Raw genomic sequence first — 19565 nt, 5'->3', positions numbered from 1 at the left:
CCCCCCACTAACACCGACTGCGACCGACTGGAGAGGTAGGAGGAGAACCACTGAAGAACACTGCCTCCCACTCCCAACCCCTCCAGCCGGCGCAGAAGGATACCATGGTCGATAGTATCGAAAGCCGCTGAGAGGTCAAGAAGCACCAGGACAGAGGATAAACCCCTGTCCCGGGCCCGCTAGAGATCATCAGGGATGGATTGATATGATGTTTTACACACTCTGCCCTTTTGTAGCAATATAGAAAAATACATATTTTTCTGATACCAGACAAGAACATTACAAAATGCAGAAGGCTTTCTCGTCGTCCCATTTCTTGCCAAATTTGAATATGACACAAAACTGAGTAGAACATCTGATATTACAGAAGACATCCAAAATTTTCAAGATGGATTAGAGAAATGGGCTGGAAAATGATTTTGAATTTAAACAAGGCACCAATGCTAAATTCTTCATATAAGTGCATAAGCATAAGCTACGGGACACTGATTTTATAATGATTGGTCATTTAAAAAAATTGAAACAGGAGCTCAGTTCAAACTGAATATGAGTCAGCAGGGCAATGTAACTGCTTAGATGGCAAATGCATGTTCAGATTACATCAATCAGAATTTCCAAATCAAAGGAAATAACTTCTTTCACATAGTTTGCCCTGGTCAGAACACAAATGAGCACTGCATACATATTTCAATAAATATATATATAGAAACCAGAAGGGCCAAGATAGACCATACAAACGATTCCAGGGTTAAAAACCTGAGTTTTGTGAGGTGAGACTGATACTAGTGTGTATGTTTAGCTTTTGAAATAAGACAACTGAAGTGGAGATGTTACAGCAGTTTTCAGTTAACCTAAAGCAGGCATAGGCAAAGTCGGCTCTTCTATGAGGTGGGGACTTCAACTCCCAGAATTCCTGACTTAGCATGAACAGCTCAGGAATTCTGGGAGTTGAAGTCCACAAGTCATAGAAGAGCCAACTTTGCCTATCCCTGACCTAAAGGATTGCCACACAGAAAACTTTCAAGATCTAGAGTGCTTGTAATAATAGGCTTTACTTTCTAGGTTCCTAAAATTAAGAGCAGTTTGATTTTTGAAGGTTAAAGCATTTCAAGTAACAATTCTCTGACCATTTCTAGCAAGAAACAATATCATATTATAATTTGATGCTTGTATGAGTTAAGGAGCATATCAGCAGCTATATCCTTTACTCAAATTTATTTAGCTTTGACAGTTTCAAGAGTCAAATCAACAAAGAGAGCTTGGATATGGTGAATGACGCAATAGAGTCATTCTTGAAGCAGCTCTTTATAATTTGTCCATAATAATTTGTTTCTGAACATCTTCTGAATCTAGGAGATGGCTTGTAGCGGCTGAGGATAAGAGAAATATGAGTAGCTTTGTGGCATAAGCAGAATTCACCATCTAACATTTGGATCCTGGGCAAAGGATTCAATGTGAACAGTCCAGGCACTTCATTTCTCAGACATTCTCATTCAGAGCTATAGTCTACCAGGCTTCTTTTGACAATCACTGTTAACTTGTTCAGAATTTAAATATATATACAAAGTCATCCCGGACTGGTAATCTCAAAACAAAATGTCTCGATGTTTAACTTTTCAACAGCTCCCCTTTCTGGTCTTTTAATATTGCACAAGACATCCTTAATAAGACTTCGAAATTATACCAGGGATTTCAATAATGTCAAAGGTGTTATGATAAAATGGTTAATACAATTAGAAAACAAATTTTCTAAAGATAAAAGTTCAGTAATCTAAATTCAAGGGGAAACTAAGCAAGGCAAGGACCAAGAAACCTGGCCAACAGAATATAACGTTCCTAATGTATCTTGTTTTTCAGTATCCCAGTTTTAATTCTACTCACAGATGCACCTGAAAAGCACATTATTATTCTTACGGTTGGTCGGATAGTTAGCCAGATGTTTAGACTGAATTTGGCACTTGTATTCACCTACTGGGTCCTTTCTAAGGACCTGGGATAAGCAGGTGTTGTTGTTTGATGGTGTTAAAAAGATAAAGGTTCCCCTCGCACATATGTGCTAGTTGTTCCTGACTCTAGGGGTCAGTGCTAATCTCCATTACAAGGCCAAAGAGCCAGCACTTTCCAAAGACGTCTCTATGGTCATATGGCTGGCATGACTAAATGCCAAAGACACACAGAATGCTATTACCTTCCCACCAAAGGTGGTCCCTATTTTTCTACTTGCATTTTTTAGGTGCTTTCGAACTATCATTATTTTTATTTTGCTTCACAATTATCTCTCGGAACACAATTTGCAAAATTACCATAGTTGCTGGGGATCAGTCCAGTTCTTCCTTTGCAGGTCCCTTTCCACCAATTTGTGTCACTCTGGAAGAAAAAGAGAAATCAGTGCCTAAAAAGGCAACTAGGAGTTCAATGCTCATTTTATTCTCTTAAGGAAAGAGTGGTTTAGGGTCTTTGTTTATCAACTCACCATATCAGAAATGTAGATAATGTCTCCTTCTTCAAAATACAGTTCATCTGGCTGGAGCAATAAACACATTGCATTAGTTAAAGAATCGACTTAAACTACATCACTTTTTCCCCAGAACAACTCCAATCCTTGCATCCCAAATCAAAAATTGCAATTGTGCATCATAGTAAGCACAGTTAAGAGATTCGGTGGCTTGTATGGTTTAGCCCTGTTCTTTCAGAGGACAATATCCCTTCAATCCATCTCCTGGCCAGAACGTCCTCTTTGGGATTTTTCCTGGAAAGAAATTGTGCAAACGGGCTTCAGATTCCTCTCAGTTCGTTATCAGCAGGATTTTCACTGAAAAACTAAATAGAACTAAATTATATTGGAGGGAGTGGGGGGAGGATGGGGACAAGCCAGCAAATAAAATACTGAAAAGTTATTATGAGGGGGAAGAGGAAAAAACCCCACCCAATTGTTGGGCACAAGTCCTGTCTAAAAGGATTGATTGATTGATTGATTTAGATTTGTATGCCGCCCCTCTCCGTAGACTCGGGGCGGCTAACAACAATAATAAGACAATATAAACAAATCTAATATTTAAGTTTAAGTTAAATTAAAAACCCCTAATTTAAGAACAAACTTCAAGCAGACGTGGTTGGTAAATCCACAGTAACTGAATTTAAACATGCCTGGGATAAACAGATATCCATCCTAAGATAAAAATACAGGAAATAGTATAAGGGCAGACTAGATGGACCATGAGGTCTTTTTCTGCCATCAGTCTTCTATGTTTCTATGTTTCTAAGAAACCAATCATACATACAGACATACCAAGCATAAATTTTATAAGCCTAAGGGGAAGGGAATATCTCAATTCCCCCATGCCTGACGACAGAGGTGGGTTTTAAGGAGCTTGCAAAAGGCAAGGAGGGTGGGGGCAACTCTGATCTCTGGGGGAGTTGGTTCCAGAGGGTCGGGGACACCACAGAGAAGGCTCTTCCCCTGCGTCCCGCCAGACGGCATTGTTTAGTCAACGGGACCCGGAAAAGGCCAACTGTGTGGGACCTAACTGGTCGCTGGGATTCATGCGACAAAATTCACTTGTCCTTCTAGTTAGAAGACAGATTTGATCAAATTACATAATAAGAGTTGGAAGCCTTCTAGTCCAACCTTCTCTGAACCCTCCGGAGTGCAAAAAATAGTACAATGGCAAACTGGAAGTACTTTTTCCCAAACTTCCGCTTTTTCCACTAGGGATTATTTTGCCTCCGGGGTTTCGGGGAAGATTCCCTGAAGCGTCCAGAGGACGAACTGTCTTTCCCAAGGCCAAAAGTCAGCTACCCGGTGCGTGCATGCACTGTGGAGCTGAAACATAACAAAGTCTTATGTGTCCTCCAATATGGCTGCGAATGCCACCTGTGGCACATGTGCCATAGGTTCACCACTTCAGTCCTATACCATTTCAGACAAGTGGTTGTCCAATCTCTTCTTAAAAACTTCCAGTGATGGAGCATCAGTGATGGGTTGTAAATAATTTTGCCATTGGTTTGTGCACATGCTTTTGTGCAATGCTTTTGTGCATGTGCATACGTTTCTGCGCATAAGTGCCCTGGGTGGGTGGGCAGAGCATCCTGGAGAGAGGTGGACAGAACGTCCCACCACCGGTGCTACTGGTTCTAAAAACAGGTCACCACTGAGGAGAACCTACAACTTTTGGAAAAAAAAAAACATTCCACTGATTAATTGATTTTATTGTTTGAATTTTTTTCCCTTATTTTTAGGTTGATTCTCTCCTTGATCAGTTTCCATCCATCTTCTCTTGCCTTCAGATGCTTTGAAGAACAGGTTGATCCCCCTCTTTTTTGAGGCAGTCCCTTGGAAATTGGAATACAGTGTTCCCTCGATTTTCACGGGTTCGAACTTCGCGAATAGTCTATACCATGGTTTTTCAAAAAATATTAATTAAAAAATACTTCGTGGTTTTCCCACCCGATGATGTCATATGTCATCGCCAAACTAATAATTTTTGCAAATGAATAACAAAAAAAATAATTATTGTTAATAAATAATTATGTTTATAAATATCAGGACCACTAAGTGTCTTATTCAATGGTAAGTACCAGTAATAATGGTGAGTAAATGGTTTTTAAGGGAATGGGAAATGGTAATTTAGGGGTTTAAAGTGTTAAGAGATGGCTTGTGATACTGTTCATAGCCAAAAATGGTGTATTTACTTCCGTATCTCTACTTCGCGGAAATTCAACTTTTGCAGGCGGTCTCGGAACGCATCCCCCGCGAAAATCGAGGGAACGGTGTACTGCTAGAACACCACTCCTAGTCAGTAATGGGCAGCCAAAATTTTTACTGCCACACTGTGGGTGTGGCTTATTTTGTGGGTGTAGCTTGATGGTCATGTGACTGGGTAGGAGTGCCTTGCCGGCCATGTGACCAGGTGGGAGTGGCTTGAACGATCATCATAGTTGAAGTGAACTGTTAAGTCCTCAATTTACAACGTCACCAGTGTCGCTCTCTGGGGTGACAATTGGCTATGCGTTTCGTGTGCTCTCCTTCCTGAGTCGCCCCCTGCCTCAGGCTGGGTAGCTAAGTGAATGGGTGCTGATCAGCTGTTGAGAAAAGAGGTGGGAGGAAAAGGTCCCCCTGCAACTCCTGCCGGTGCTGGTCTCCTTGCCGCTTTCCGAGGAAGAGGAGGAGGATGGGAGGGGGGGATAGTCATCTGGAGCTGGGCACACAGCTTCATTTCCACCGGTGGAACTTTGTTCCACCCCGTCCTGCCTGCTGCCCACCCCTGCTCCTAGTTCTTTGTTTCATTAAATCCAGGGTGATATTTTATATTATTTTTTAAAGTTCATTTTACATGAACTCATAGCAATGTACAATAAAAATACAAAATAATTGTAAAAACCTCTTCGCCTTTGATTCCAAATATGCACACCCACACAAAGCCTATGTACCCGATCCAATCCCATATTTTCACATGCTCACATATCCCACATATTGAGGCAAAATATATACTGCATTCATATTGTAATTACAGTCCTTCCATTTGGGATATAGCAACAAAATGAGAATTCTGTTGTCTCCTGCTGCCATCTACTGATAATTGATGGGAAAATACAGCACAACAGAAAAGTAAAACTGCACTTGAATCAAACTGAAATATCAAATGCTCCTTGTTTTTATTGATTTATTCTAGTGATGCTGAAAAATGGCTATGTCATTGGGCTGAAACTGGAACCAAGTACGAGAATGAATATTGATGATGCAGATTTTGCTAAGAGCAAGAAGGTAATGTAAAATGCTAGTACCACTTTATGCCACACTGGTAGGACCATACTTGGAATATTCCATCCAGTTTTGGTCATTGCAAGACAAAAAAGATGTTGAAACTTTAGAAAGAGTGCAGAGAAGAACAACAAGGATTATTAAGGGACTGGAGTAAAAGCATACAAGGAACATTTGGGCAACTGGCTGGGCCTAATCTAACAAAGGAGTAGGGATGACATGCTAGCAGTCTTCCAATATTTGAGGAGTTGTCAGAGAAAAGAGGGGTCAACCAATTCTCCAAAGCTTCTGAAGGCAGGACAAGAATTAATGGATGGAAGTTGATCAAGGAGAGATCCAATTTAGAATCAAGGAGAAATTTCCTGACAGTGGAATCAATTTATCAAGGGAATGGTATGGATGAGTATGGCACACTGGTAGCGAACATTGAGCTGTATATGCAGCCTCTATTCTCCTGCGTGCACAAAAATTGTCCCCCAAAATCATCCAAAATCGTCCAATCACGCCAAGATTTTGCTTTCTGCGCATGCACAGAAGCAAAAACACGCTGGGACATGTGCACACGGAGGGGAACAGAAGCTGCACGAACAATAATAAGCCCAATGCAAGCACTTATTTCAGGATTTTAAAAAGTATAAGACAGGGTCTTATTTTGGGGGAAACACGGTAAGAGAATATTACTTCTACAATTTACTCAAGGCACCACAGAGGCTCAGAAAATGTGCACAAGACAGTCCAATAAAAGGTCATATCATCTTGCAAGCAAGAATTGAATCTTTCATCCCAATAGTTTTATATAATCGATCGGAGCAAACAAGATTTCTGGTGTCTCTAAGATGCATCAAAAATGAGCGATGAAGCTTAGATTTTTTTTGTAATCCTCTAAATTCCAGATTTCAAAATGTCACGGGTTAAGCTCAATGACAGAGGAAAGACAACATTGGGAAAAACAAGATGCCAGGCATGATGCAACTCAACACGACAGCAGCTTGGTGATTTATGCAAGGTTACAGAAATTGTTCGATTTAAAATGTTAGCATACTATTCACCATTGCCAAATTTCAGCGAGGTTACAATTTAAAATAACAGAGGAAAGCACGTTGTATAAAGTCAGAAAATAAATGCAGAGGGAGGAGGTGGACAGAGACATTGTTTAAAAAGAATTTCTTCTTAATTCTTAGTGGTGACAAAAGCCACTTGCAATCATGAGCCACTTCCTGTTATACTTCTCTCAGCCGTTTTGAACTGTTTGCTCAGGAATGACTGGATCAGTTGGTGGGATTTGCACAATCAAGGTCTGAACCTCATACCAGAATATGATTTAGCAATGAAAAGGCTGAGCTGTCCACTTTAAACTACACAATTTTATTTGGAAGCCAAAGTACAATCTGCAAGGCATGTGACAAAGTTCTTGGTAAATATGAATGATGAACAAGCAATTTTAATGTAAAAAATAAAAATGGAATGATATTTCATCTCCACGGGGGAAATATGTATACTCCTTTCTGAGTTTCATGTTCACAAAAAATAGACTGTACATATATAGAAAGAGAATTTTTAATTAGCTATATGATATAAGATTAAAATTTAGGGAAAAGAGATTTTATTATTCTTTACATTGTTGTAACCTTTTGTAGTAAGACAGTGAGTGAAAAATTTTAATTTAGATTTTTAAGAATTGCTAATATTGTATAAAATTAACAGAAAATTTTACATGGGGTAAAAGCTAAGAGCCTCCATTGAGGGAGTAATGAGAAAATAAAAGTTTGTATATGATTGATTTTAAGCATTGTTGTTGTGTTTATAACTATACATTGTTTTACTTTATGGTGGAGAAAAAATAAAAAATCTTATACCGAAAACAAATAGACTGTACCAAGTCTATTCAATATTAATTAATATTAATATTTATTATTATTAGTTATTAAACCTTAATATTCAAATGTTCCTTTTTTGGATCTTTAAAAAGTAGAAATATACTTACTGTTCTCGGTTCAAATGTATATAGGGCTCGAAAAACTTTCACCTGCCCTAAAATACAGAAAGAAATAAGTATTAATGAGAAATATTTCTCTTTGACAGAGTTGAAGTTAAAGAGTGTGGATTTCTTTTTTAAAAAAAGTTTATTTTCTTCCTTTTTCCTTGTACTAGTATTAAGCTGCATGAAAGCTTACATGACTTTCATTTTTTCTAGTCCCTAGAGGGGAAAACACAGAAAATTGTGCTAATGCTCATCAATTTGCTAATAAAGTGTGGCAGTGTGAATCTCTGTGGACTAGAAACATAGCATTTGGAGTATATAGCAAATAACAACACCAGTTTAACTGCAGGAATTCTATTATTATTCAGTATGGTATATTATTAAGGGCATTTATAGTTGACAACTGATTTTGGATAGCCCTTAAAAACAGAGAGAAAATCTACAAGTCAACACTGACCACAGGGATGTACTGGCCATCTTATCCACCAACTTAAGAATCTCCAGGAAGCAACAGTTATAATGTATTAAGGACCTATTTAAGACATAGAAACATAGAAGATTGACAGCAGAAAAAGACCTCATGGTCCATCTAGTCTGCCCTTATACTATTTCTTGTAGTTTATCTTAGGATGGATATATGTTTATCCCAGGCATATTTAAATTCAGTTACTATGGGTTTACCGACCACGTATGCTGGAAGTTTGTTCCAAGCATCTACTACTCTTTCAATCAAATAATATTTTCTCATATTGGTTCTGATCTTTCCCCCAACTAACTTCAGATTGTGCCCCCTTGTTCCTGTGTTCACTTTCCTATTGAAAACACTTCTCTCCTGAACCTTATTTAACCCTTTAACATTTTGGGAAAAACCCCAAATATGTCAAGAGCTTCATACCTGTACCTTGAAAATCTACGAAAACATACATACATACACACACACACACACACTGTAATACTCTTTTAAAAATCCATATATCCCAATTGATGGATGTTTATAAGCCCATCTGCAGTTAAGCTGACCCTCAATACCATGAAAAATATATAAGTTTAGATTACCATGGATAAATCCATTGTGAAAATTACAACATAAAACATTTTGCTGTTTAGTTTCATTTTTAATGGTATTTTGATTAAAAATTCAATAATTGGCTTATTGTGGATTAGTTTATTTGAGATTATACAGAGTAAATATTATCAAGGCTATGATTTTCTCATTTGTTATACATATGGTTGTGAAATCTCATTTGTCATATATGGTTGTGAAATTAGAAAAAAAATTGCTTTTTTCGAATTGTGCTATTTCAAAAAAAAATAATTGAGATTATTTTGGACAGCAATAACATTTGATTTTAAAAATATATATAGCAATATGACAAATACATGCATTTTCTTTCCTTGGGACATTTTATTTCCTCTATCTGAATTCCTGGATAAATCTATGACAAATATAACTGCCCCAATTGCTTTAGCTTCTAATTATAACTAATTTGTACTGGATGGGGTACTAATCTACTCAAATCACAAAAAGATGGCAGCAATCTGTTTGGGCTATTCTACCCAGTTGAGATGGTACAACATCTAACTATTAGGTTTTACTCTTAGTTATTCCCATAGTAAAATATTTTGCTCTTTTATTTAAAAGAGCAAAAAAAAAAGGTTTTATTGATTTTGGTGGGACTTAGAGACAAACTAGATGGGACTATTATAAATCTCAACATTTGTTTTGCTCCATTCATACAAACAGCGGAGATTTACAAATGGTATAGATAATAAGCCATCAAGACGCACCATGCAACATCAGACCAAGGAAGCCCCTATTATAGTGATGGTGAACCTTTTTTAGTTCATGTGCCAAAAGAGTGTGTGCGTGCATAGTGCATGCCACCCATTTCCTTCCCCCATGCATGTGGCACCCCCACACTGCACATGCACATGTGCACAACCCCACACATGTGCACATATGCCTCTCTGAAGCCTGGATGGTGAAAAAAACAGCCCAATGGGCAAACAGGAAGTTTAGAAAAATGGACTTCCGGTTTGCCCGTTGTGCTGTTTTTTGCACTCCGAAGGCTTTCCAGGAAGCTTCCTGAACCCCTGCAATGTGAAAAACAGCACAAGAGGCAAACTAGAAATCTGTTTTCTGAACTTCTGTTTTGCCCATTGGATGGGGTTTTTTGCACTCCGGGGCTTCAGAGAAGCTTCCCTGAAGCCTCTAGAGCAGTGATTTTCAACCTTTTTTGAGCTGCGGCACATTTTTACGTATACAAAATCATGGGGCACATTGAGCGGGGGGAATGAGGGGGCTAAAAAAGTTTGGACAAAAAAAATTATCTCTCTCTCTCTTCCTCCCTTTCAGTCTATTTCTCTCCCTCTTTCTCTGTCTTCCTTCCTTCCCCTCTCTGTCCATCCCTCTTTCTTTCTCTCTTCCTTTCTTCCTCTCTTTTTTGCTATCTTTCTATCTCTCCCTCCTTTCCTGCCTCTCTTTCTCTTACTTACTTTTTTCTCTCTCTTTCTCTCTTGCTTTCTCTCTCTCTCTTGCTTTCTTTCTCTCTCTCTTTCTCTGTCTCTGTCTCTCTTTCTCTCTCTTTCTTTCTTTCTCTCTCTCTCTTTCTTTCTCTCTCTCTCTCTTTCTCTCTCTTTCTGAGCTTCGCGGCACACCTGACCATGTCTCGCGGCACACTAGTGTGCCACGGCACACTGGTTGAAAAACACTGCTCTAGAGGGCGAAATGGCCTTTCCCAAGCCTGAAAATCAGCAGATCTGACATAGGGCAACGCCTTGCGTACCCTCCAATATGGCTCCGCGTGTCACCTGTGGCATGCGTGCCATAGGATCACCACCATTGCCCTATTATCCGGAGTAAATATTTTGAAATACTAGTATAAGTGTGATCAAGTGTTAATCTGTAAAGTGTGCTATTATTTTCACTCCTTTCATCAACACAGAAAACTGATGAGAGAGAAAATTACACTCCAATTATTTCTGTGTTTTCTTCTGCTTATGTCAAAAGGAACCACAAATGATGTACACTGTTTTCTTTGGGATTTTGCTGCAGTTCAGATTTCTTAAAAGAGCATGTCCAGGCAAAAAGTGGTTAAACGAATTTTCAATCCATTTCTATATAGCTTGCTTTAAAAACATTAAATCCTGCACAAAGTTCATAAACAAAAATTTTAAAAAACCCCAGCATTTGGAAATCACCAGGCAAGATGGGATAATTGCAATTAGCCTCTACTCCTCAAAAATCAGTTTTTAAGTTCTCTCAAACAATTTCAGGCAAAACTAAATCAATTATTTTTGAATCAAAATTAAAATATTTTAATTAAAGTATAAGGAGAAATAGCCCTTTAAAATGATCTGAGAATATTTTGGTGGAAGAATTTTATGCTGACTGCTTCCAACTAAACAGTAAAGCTTTCTGAATAATAGGCGATTGTTCTTGAACACAAGAGCTTTTCTTCAACTTACTCATTTTCTTCAACCCTGCCCTTTATGATAACTTATTCATTATATAAAACCTCTTTTTTTGAGCAATCATCAAATTTACTGGACTGCTACTCCTTTATGCAAGGAAGGACTAGAGGTGATAGCAGTGTTACATTATCTGAGGGGTTGCCACCAAGAAGAAGAAGCCAAGCTATTCTCCAAAGCACTTGAGGGAAAGACAAGAAGCAATGGATGGAAACTAATTAAGGAGAGAAGCAACTTAGAACTTGTTGTGGTTGGCTTCAGGCCAGCTCCTGTGGCTGCTGATTTTGACGAAGAGCAGTGGGGGCCGTCTGTTTACAGAAGACCAGTCTGGCTGCAGGATGAATCAGACAGCACATCAGAAGCAGAGACAGGGAGCAGGAAGGAATTGGAGAGACAGAGAGGGACTGGATTCACTCAGCTCTCCAGCCAGAGCTTCAGAAGGGGAAGAATTAATGAGCAATCCTATTCTGAATGCTAGGGTCCGGAGAAAGCTGGGAAGGCAAGAGCAGCTGCACAAGCGCAGAAACCAATTATAGAACACAGCTGATAAAACTTAATGACGCTACTGCAACCTTGGCAAAAAGGGAGGGTTGAAGTGATCTATGTGGGGATTATCATTTAGCTTTGGAGACAGACACTGCTGCATCATGGTTTCATTTCGGCTTTTGGATTTCTGTGAACTTTCTGACACTCAAGCATGGAGTAACTGGCTGAATTAAGCCTGAAAGTACTGTGCTACCTCGAGTGAGTAAATCTGACCTTCTGGACTAATAACTCAGCCTTGCCTTTGCATTCACAGAGGCATACAGCCCTCTGTATATAAAGGAAATCTTTTTGCTTTATTATTACAAGCTTGTGTGTTTGATTTAATACTTTGTTCTTCGGTGGCTAGAGGCCAGGCAGAACAGAATGAAGAAGAAATTTCCTGACAGTTATAACAATTAATCAGGGAACAAGCTGCTTCCAGAAGATGTGAATTGTCCAACACTGGAAGTTTTTAAGAGATTGGACAACAATTTATAGGGCAGTGATGGCAAACCTTTTTTTTTCCCCTTAGGTACCAAAATAGTGCATGTGTGTGCTATTGCATGTGTTCATGGGCCCACACCCATATTCTATTACCCCCCCACACACACACACATGCCTTTCCTGACTTCCAGTGGGCCCAGTAGGCCCATTTTTTGCCCTCCCCAGGTTTGATTGATTTGATTTGATTTGATTTATTAGATTTGTATGCTGCCCCTCTCCGCAGACTTGGGGCGGCTCACAACAACAACAAAAACAATATATATTAACAAATCTAATAATTAAAAAATCTAAGATAACAATTACACACTTAAAATCTAAAAGCAAGAAACCCCAATATAACAAACATACATACAGTCATATCATGTACTAGAACTGCATAGGCAGGGGGAGATGTCTTAGTTCCCCCACGCTTGACGACAGAGGTGGGTTTTAAGGAGTTTACGAAAGGCAAGGAGGGTGGGGGCAATTCTAATCTCTGGGGGGAGTTGGTTCCAGAGGGCCGTGGCCACCACAGAGAAGGCTCTTCCCCTGGGCCCCGCCAAACGACATTGCTTTGTTGACGGGACCTGGAGAAGGCCCACTCTGTGGGACCTAACCGGTCGTTGGGATTCGTGCGGCAGAAGGCGGTCTTGTAGATACCCTGGTCCGGTGCCATGAAGGGCTTTATAGGTCATAACCAACACTTTGAATTGTGACCGGAAACTGATTGGCAACCAATGCAGACTGCGGAGTATTGATATTACATGGGCATTTTTGGGAAAGCCCATGATTGCTCTCGCAGCTGCATTTTGCACAATCTGAAGTTTCCGAACATTCTTCAAAGGTAGCCCCATGTAGAGAGCATTACAGTAGTCGAGCCTTGAGGTGATAAGGGCATGAGTGACTGTGAGCAGTGACTCCCGGTCCAAATAGGGCCGCAACTGGTGCACCAGGCGAACCTGGGCAAACGCCCAGAGGCTTTCCTCAACGAATGTCACTATCTATGCAAAGTGTAGTTAGTTTTATAAATTATATTTACCGAATATTTCAGAGTATGACATGCATCTCCCCCACCCCCCAAAAAGAGAGTGAAAATTTGGGTCCATTTTATACTCTGAATATAACTTTTTTGAAGCTTTTTTTTCAGCCCTAACGAGGTGCTAACGATCTTCCTGGCTCTTACCAGCTTGCAGGCTTTTTCATTGCTACTGGCTCCGAATGAAGTTTCTTAAAGCCCTAATCAGGAGATAAAATAATGTTCTGAAACTGACCAGACTAAAGATGCTAGGCAGATGAATACCTGGTAGGCAGATTTTTTCCCCCCCCACACTTATTTTCCTCCCCAAAAGCTAAGGTGCATCTTGTACTATGGTGCGTCTTATACTCCAAAATATTGTAGTTTAGTAAACTAAATATAATTTATATATATTATTTTCTATTTTCATGCAAATTTGGCATTTTTATATTGCAGCCAATATAGTTTATTAAATTTATTTATTATTTATGCAATTTATTAAAATGCTACTGCCACTTATTCACTTTCTGGCTTTGCACACCAAAACAACACATGCTTACACATTTTAAACTTCTAAGGAGGACATGTTTCCAATACTAAATAAGAGGAATTGAAATTGTCTTTCGGTCATAAGTTTAAAAGAAACCACCTCATTGTGAAGAATGTATTTTCATTTCAGAAATACTGTACATGAGAACTATAGTACCACAATTGGTAAATTGGTATAATTCAACTGTATACAATGAGGAGATGTGGCAGTCCCATACGTGGCAAACCTCTGTTATAGCAAAGTAGCTGATGAATCATTTTTTATAAAGATTCTTCTTTTCTAAAGCTGTGAAATAAATAACCTTTATAAGCTCCTATAAAATAAGCATCGAGATTTATTTTATGTACAGCTGTTGGGGTAGAATTCTCTTTCTTTCAATATGACAAAGTCTGATTTTATTATTCATTGAACTCGCTAGGATTTGATTGCAGTGGTAATAGAACTGAACCTATTTCATTTTTGTTTGTATATAGTACAGTGGTTCTTCTACCTATAAATGCCTCTACTTACGAACTTTTCTAGATAAGAACCAGGTGTTCAAGATTTTCTTTGCCTCTTCTCAAGAACCATTTTCCACTTACAAACCTGAGCCTCCGAAACTGTAACCGGAAAAGGCAGGGAGAAGCCTCCGTGGGGCCACTCTAAGAATCTCCTGGGAGGAAAAAGGGCCGGAAAAGGCAGGGAGAAGCCTCTGTGGGCCTCTCTAGGAATCTCCTGGGAGGAAACAGGGCTGGAAAAGGTGTGGAGAAGCCTCCGTGGGGCCTCTCTAGGAATCTCCTGGGAGGAAACAGGGCCAGAAAAGGCTGGGAGAAGCCTCTATGGGGCCTCTCTAGGAATCTCCTGGGAGGAAACAGGGCCTCTACCCTCCCTGTGGTTTCCCCAATCGCATGCATTATTTGCTTTCACATTGAAAAATTGCTTCTTCTTACAAATTTTCTTCTAAAGAACCTAGTCACGGAATGAATTAAGTTCGTAAGTAGAGGTACCACTGTATTTAGTATGCATTTTACTTGTGGAATTCTGATCACTACGAAGTTGTACTGCTTTGTTGTTGATTTTGTTGTTGATGCCCCTGATTTGATTTTTGACTTTCCTGCTACAGCTAATCCCCTCCATCCACCTAGAGGGAGGGGCCGTAGGGAGTTGTGGTGTTGTGAGTGATCTTTGTCAGCCTCAGGAAATGTCAGATTCTGAAAATGAAGAAATAGAGACCTTAGTTTATCCTGGGTTACAGAGGTTAACAGATGACACAGGAGACAAGAGCGAAAGAGATAGTGATCCAGAACAGTCCTAGGGGGCTGAAGTTACTATGGAAAGTAGCTCCTTGTCAGACAGTGATTTATCAAACAGTGAATGGGTGAATCCAAAATACAGAAGACTGGCAAAACGGATGGAAGAAGTCCAGGATAAAAAGTTTTGAATTCTGTAGTTATTAGATCTATGTATGGGACACGTCCTTTCCGGCAGAAAACCAGAAAAGGAAAGCTTTGTATGCGAACATTTTGCCAATAAATCATGGCATGTTTTATTTAGTCTTCTGAAGAGAAAGCTTAGAATACATCATGAAAGACTCTGCAAATGAGACAGAACTAAATCTGCTGTTAGTTTCAAGTTGCTGGTAAGCTGTCTGCTTAGAAGCAGAATTTATATGTCCTGCCTTGCTGTTAATTTGGATGGGAAATTTATGGGGGTTGTAAAGCTCTCAACTTTGCCACGAAAAAACTTTCCCCCATGCTCTGACTGCCAGTTTGTTTGGCTTTTGAAGAAGAACCTCTCTCTCTCTCTCTCTCTCTCTCTCTCTCTCTCTCTCTGTATTTTGACCTGCTGAAAGCAAAAATAAAGCATTTAATGTTTTGAATATCGAAGCCTCGGGAAGATCTGTGTATTCCAGTAGCCGGGATCAGAATACTTAGTAACATGGTTGCTAAGTGCATCTGGCTTCCCAATTGTCTTTGCTTGTCAGAAGGTCGCCAAAGGATCCCAGGGTACACAAAAGGATCCCAGGATATGATTCACTTAACAACTGTGAGACACAAAGACATAAAATGAGACAAAACTCACTTAACAACTATTTCACTTAGCAAAATAACTTTTGGGTTCAAAAGTTGCTGATTGAGGTATTCTGGGAGTTGAAGTCGCACATCTTAAAATGGCTAAACACTGATGGACAGGGAAGAATGTGCCTAGATGTTTTTTAAGGGTTTCATTTTGGTAAAAGTTCATACTGTAGTTTTCTGCCATAAATGTTAAAAACATTGATTGGAGAAACAAAAATAACAACTTCAGTAGAAATAATAAAGCAGCCCTTAAAATGGCAGACTGAACGAAGGGTTCAATATAGTCCAAAAGAATTTAGTTACAACAATGATATTCATTTAAAAAAGGGAGCAAGCATTTATGGCCAGATATTTGCATCAGGGGAAAGAACAGAAAGGGAACAAGTTTAAATGCTTACAGGATGTTTCAGTTATCTATTTCAAATGCTACTCCTTCCGACTACGGGACAGTAAAAGAAAACCCACATTCATTTCCTTTTTCTCAAAGGAGAAACTGTCTCTTGACCTAGTACTACTTTTGCATAGATTTTCCCTCTACAGATGAGTGTGCTTGCTGCACAGATATCAGAAGGAGAAATAGAAGGGCCTATTCTTGCTCCATTGTAGCCAGGCACCATGCACACAGCATTGGTTCCTGAAAAAAGACTGCAGTCAGAGTTCAAAGGATGCAATTCAAAATGTCCTCAGGACACCCAACAGAACGGCCTAATTGGAATAAGCAGAGATGATGCAACAAACTTCCAGCAGAAGTGGTTGGTAAATCCACAGAAACAGAATTTAAACATGCCTGGGATAAACATATATCCATCCTAAGGAAATAGTATAAGGGCAGACTAGATGGACCATGAGGTCTTTTTCTGTTGTCAATCTTCTATGTTTCTATGTTTTAATTAAAAAGAAAGAAAGAAAAGACATCTGGAAAGGCTGTGTAATGAGGCTTTTTCAGGTACAGTGATACCTTGTCTTACGAACTTAATTGGTTCCAGGACGACTTTCGTAAGGTGAAACGTTCGTAAGACAAAACAATGTTTCCCAAAGGAATCAATGGAAAAGCGATTAATGTGTGCAAGCCCAAAATTCACCCCTTTTGCCAGCCGAAGCGCCCATTTTCACGCTGGTGGGATTCCCCTGCAGCATCGCAAAATCCGGAGGTGGGGTTTCCCATGGAGGGGAGCCTCAGGGGAATACCACCAGTGCGAAAATGGGCGCTTCAGCTGGCAATGGAAGTCTGGAGGCGGGGCATCCCAGTGGCGGTGGGGGGTTCATAAGGTGAAAATAATTCAGAAGAAGAGGCAAAAAAATCTTAAACCCCGGGTTCGTATCTCGAAAGGTTTGTATGATGAGGGGTTTGTAAGACCGAGGTATCACTGTACTTAAAATATTCTTCTTCTCAACTTCTATTTGAAATACAGATAAGTCCTCGATTTACAGCCATTTGAAAGTTACAATGAACTTGAAAAAAGGTCACCTACGTGACAGTTTTTCACACTTGTGACAGTTGCAGCATCTTCATGGTCACCCGATCAAAATTTGCGCACTTGGCAACTGGAATGTAATTTACCGATGATTGCTGTGTCCTCTGAGGTCACGTGATCATCTTTCTCAACCTTCCGACCAGCAAAGTCAACGACGGAGCCAGATTCATTTTAACAATTGTGTTATTAACTTAACAGCTGTGGCAATTCACTTAACAACGGCGGCAGGAAAGGTCGCAAAACAGGGCAAAATTCACTGAACACCTGTCTCGCTTAACAGAAGAAATTTGGGACCCAGTTTATTTATTTATTATTGCACTTATAAGCCGCCCAACTCCTTCCAGACTCTGGGTGGCATGCAACATATAAAAAGCAGTACAAAAACAATCTAAAACCCATTGGAAGCCATTCATCTTGTTTAGTGGCAGGATGCCAAGCCTAAGAAATGCTTTTCCAGATTCCAATCCCTTCCTCCTCTTTCAAAACCGGACGCACACACAGATAACTGATTCAGCTGGATTCATGAACTTCTTTATAACAGATGAATTCACAAGACCATTAGCAGAGTTCTTCTTCAATGTAGTTACGAGTAAACACAAGCAAGAGAATTAGTTTCATTTCAGCAGAGCAGACAAGCACAGCGTACAGAGTGGACAAGAGAGCAGAGCGGACTGAGCCACGCCCACCCGTAAGCTTAGTTTGTTCAGTTCTGATTCTCTGCATAGACTCAGAAGTGTTTAACTCCCACTGGCTGACTTAGTTGCTATGCCTATTCATTGGCTGACCTTGTTACCATTGTCGCTCCCAGTTTATGAATATCTTAACATCTTCCATTTCCATAATTCTGTTCTCTTTCTTTCTGATCAGAGCAGTGGGCAGCACCTTTTCTCTCTGCTGTCATTTTTATTTTCCAAGAAAAATATTTGGGGCAATTTGGGAAGATAGGTCCCGAGTCTGTGGAGAGGGGCGGCATACAAACCTAATAAATAAATTAAATAAATAAATAAATAAATAAATATAGCTTATAACCCAAGGCTGTCTTTGTTTTCTTTTATGTAGGTCAGCTTTTCTTCTATTCCTTTTCATTAAAAGCATCTAAATAAGTAAACAAACAAGTAAGCAGGTGAGGCACAGAGTTCTGAGGGATATTTACGGTTGGCATGTTGGTGACTCAAAATCTAAAGCCATAATTGGTGAATGATCTGGGCACTGAAATCTCAATAGCAGTAGGAGGCTATTGCTGAGCAGCAGATAGGAGCTGTAGAGCCAGGAAGAAGAAGAAGGAAAAAACACCCCTTCTAATGCCATTCCAACAAGAGAACAAATCAGGGGTGAAATACTCCCGGTTCATGCCCAGTGAAGGGCTACAAAAATTTTTACTACCAGACTGTGGCCTTGGCTTATTTTGTAGGTGTGGCTTGCTGGACATGTGACCAGGTGGGAGTGGCTTAATGATCATGTGACAAAGGGTGGCTTAAAGGTCATGTGACTGGCTTAAAAGTGGCCAACTTGACGTCACTCACGTCAAGAGTTTGGGTTTGGGTTAGGGTGCCTGGCCTCTCCTCACCTCAAAGAGATACAATTACCCTATTTATTTACTATGACTGAACATCCAAAATATACTATTTAATTCTATGTCTATATGCCATATGTGTACATACATATTACATACAGGCACACAAAAATGTACATTATCTACTATATAAACTGTATGTGTATAGAATAGAAGAGAGTAGAGTAGAATAGAATAGAATTTTATTGGCCATGTGTGATTGGACACACAAGGAATTTGTCTTGGTGCATATACTCTCAACATACATAAAAGAAAAAGATACATTTGTCAAGAATCATGTGGTACAACACTTAATGATTGTCATAGGGGGTCAAATAAGCAATGAAGAAACAATCAATATTAATAAGAATCTTAGGATACAAGCAACAAGTTACAGCCATGGTACAACATCTGACTATTAGGTTTTACTCTTAGTTATTCCCATAGTAAAATAACATTTTATTTAAAAGAGCAAAAAAAAAAGTTTTATTGATTTTGGTGGGACTTAGGGACAAACTAGATGGGACTATTATAAATCTCAACATTCATACAAACAGCGGAGGTAAACAAATGGTATAGATAATAAGCCATCAAGACGCACCATGCAACATCAGACCAAGTGGGAGGAAAAGGATGATAGGAATGTGAGAAAAACTAGTAGAATAGAAGTGCAGATTTAGTAAAAAGTCTGACAA

General features: G+C 39.4%; 1 protein-coding gene across 1 annotated transcript in view; it reads right to left on the bottom strand.

Moving 5' to 3' along the window:
- The window catches only part of OSTF1 (osteoclast stimulating factor 1), a 38227-nt gene that overhangs the window by 11734 nt on the left and 6928 nt on the right, over nt 1-19565 (bottom strand). The window contains exons 2-4 of the mRNA XM_070742691.1: nt 7746-7792; nt 2474-2524; nt 2304-2367 (exon numbers count right to left, since the gene is read on the bottom strand). Of these exons, the coding sequence (XP_070598792.1) occupies nt 2304-2367; nt 2474-2524; nt 7746-7792 (162 nt within the window). The remainder of the gene's footprint in view (nt 1-2303; nt 2368-2473; nt 2525-7745; nt 7793-19565) is intronic.

The sequence above is a fragment of the Erythrolamprus reginae genome, chromosome 2 (genome assembly GCF_031021105.1).
Source record: "Erythrolamprus reginae isolate rEryReg1 chromosome 2, rEryReg1.hap1, whole genome shotgun sequence".
Taxonomy (NCBI): domain Eukaryota; kingdom Metazoa; phylum Chordata; class Lepidosauria; order Squamata; family Dipsadidae; genus Erythrolamprus; species Erythrolamprus reginae.
The sequence above is the reverse complement of the archived record's forward strand: the minus strand, read 5'-3'. Positions and strand labels throughout refer to the sequence as shown.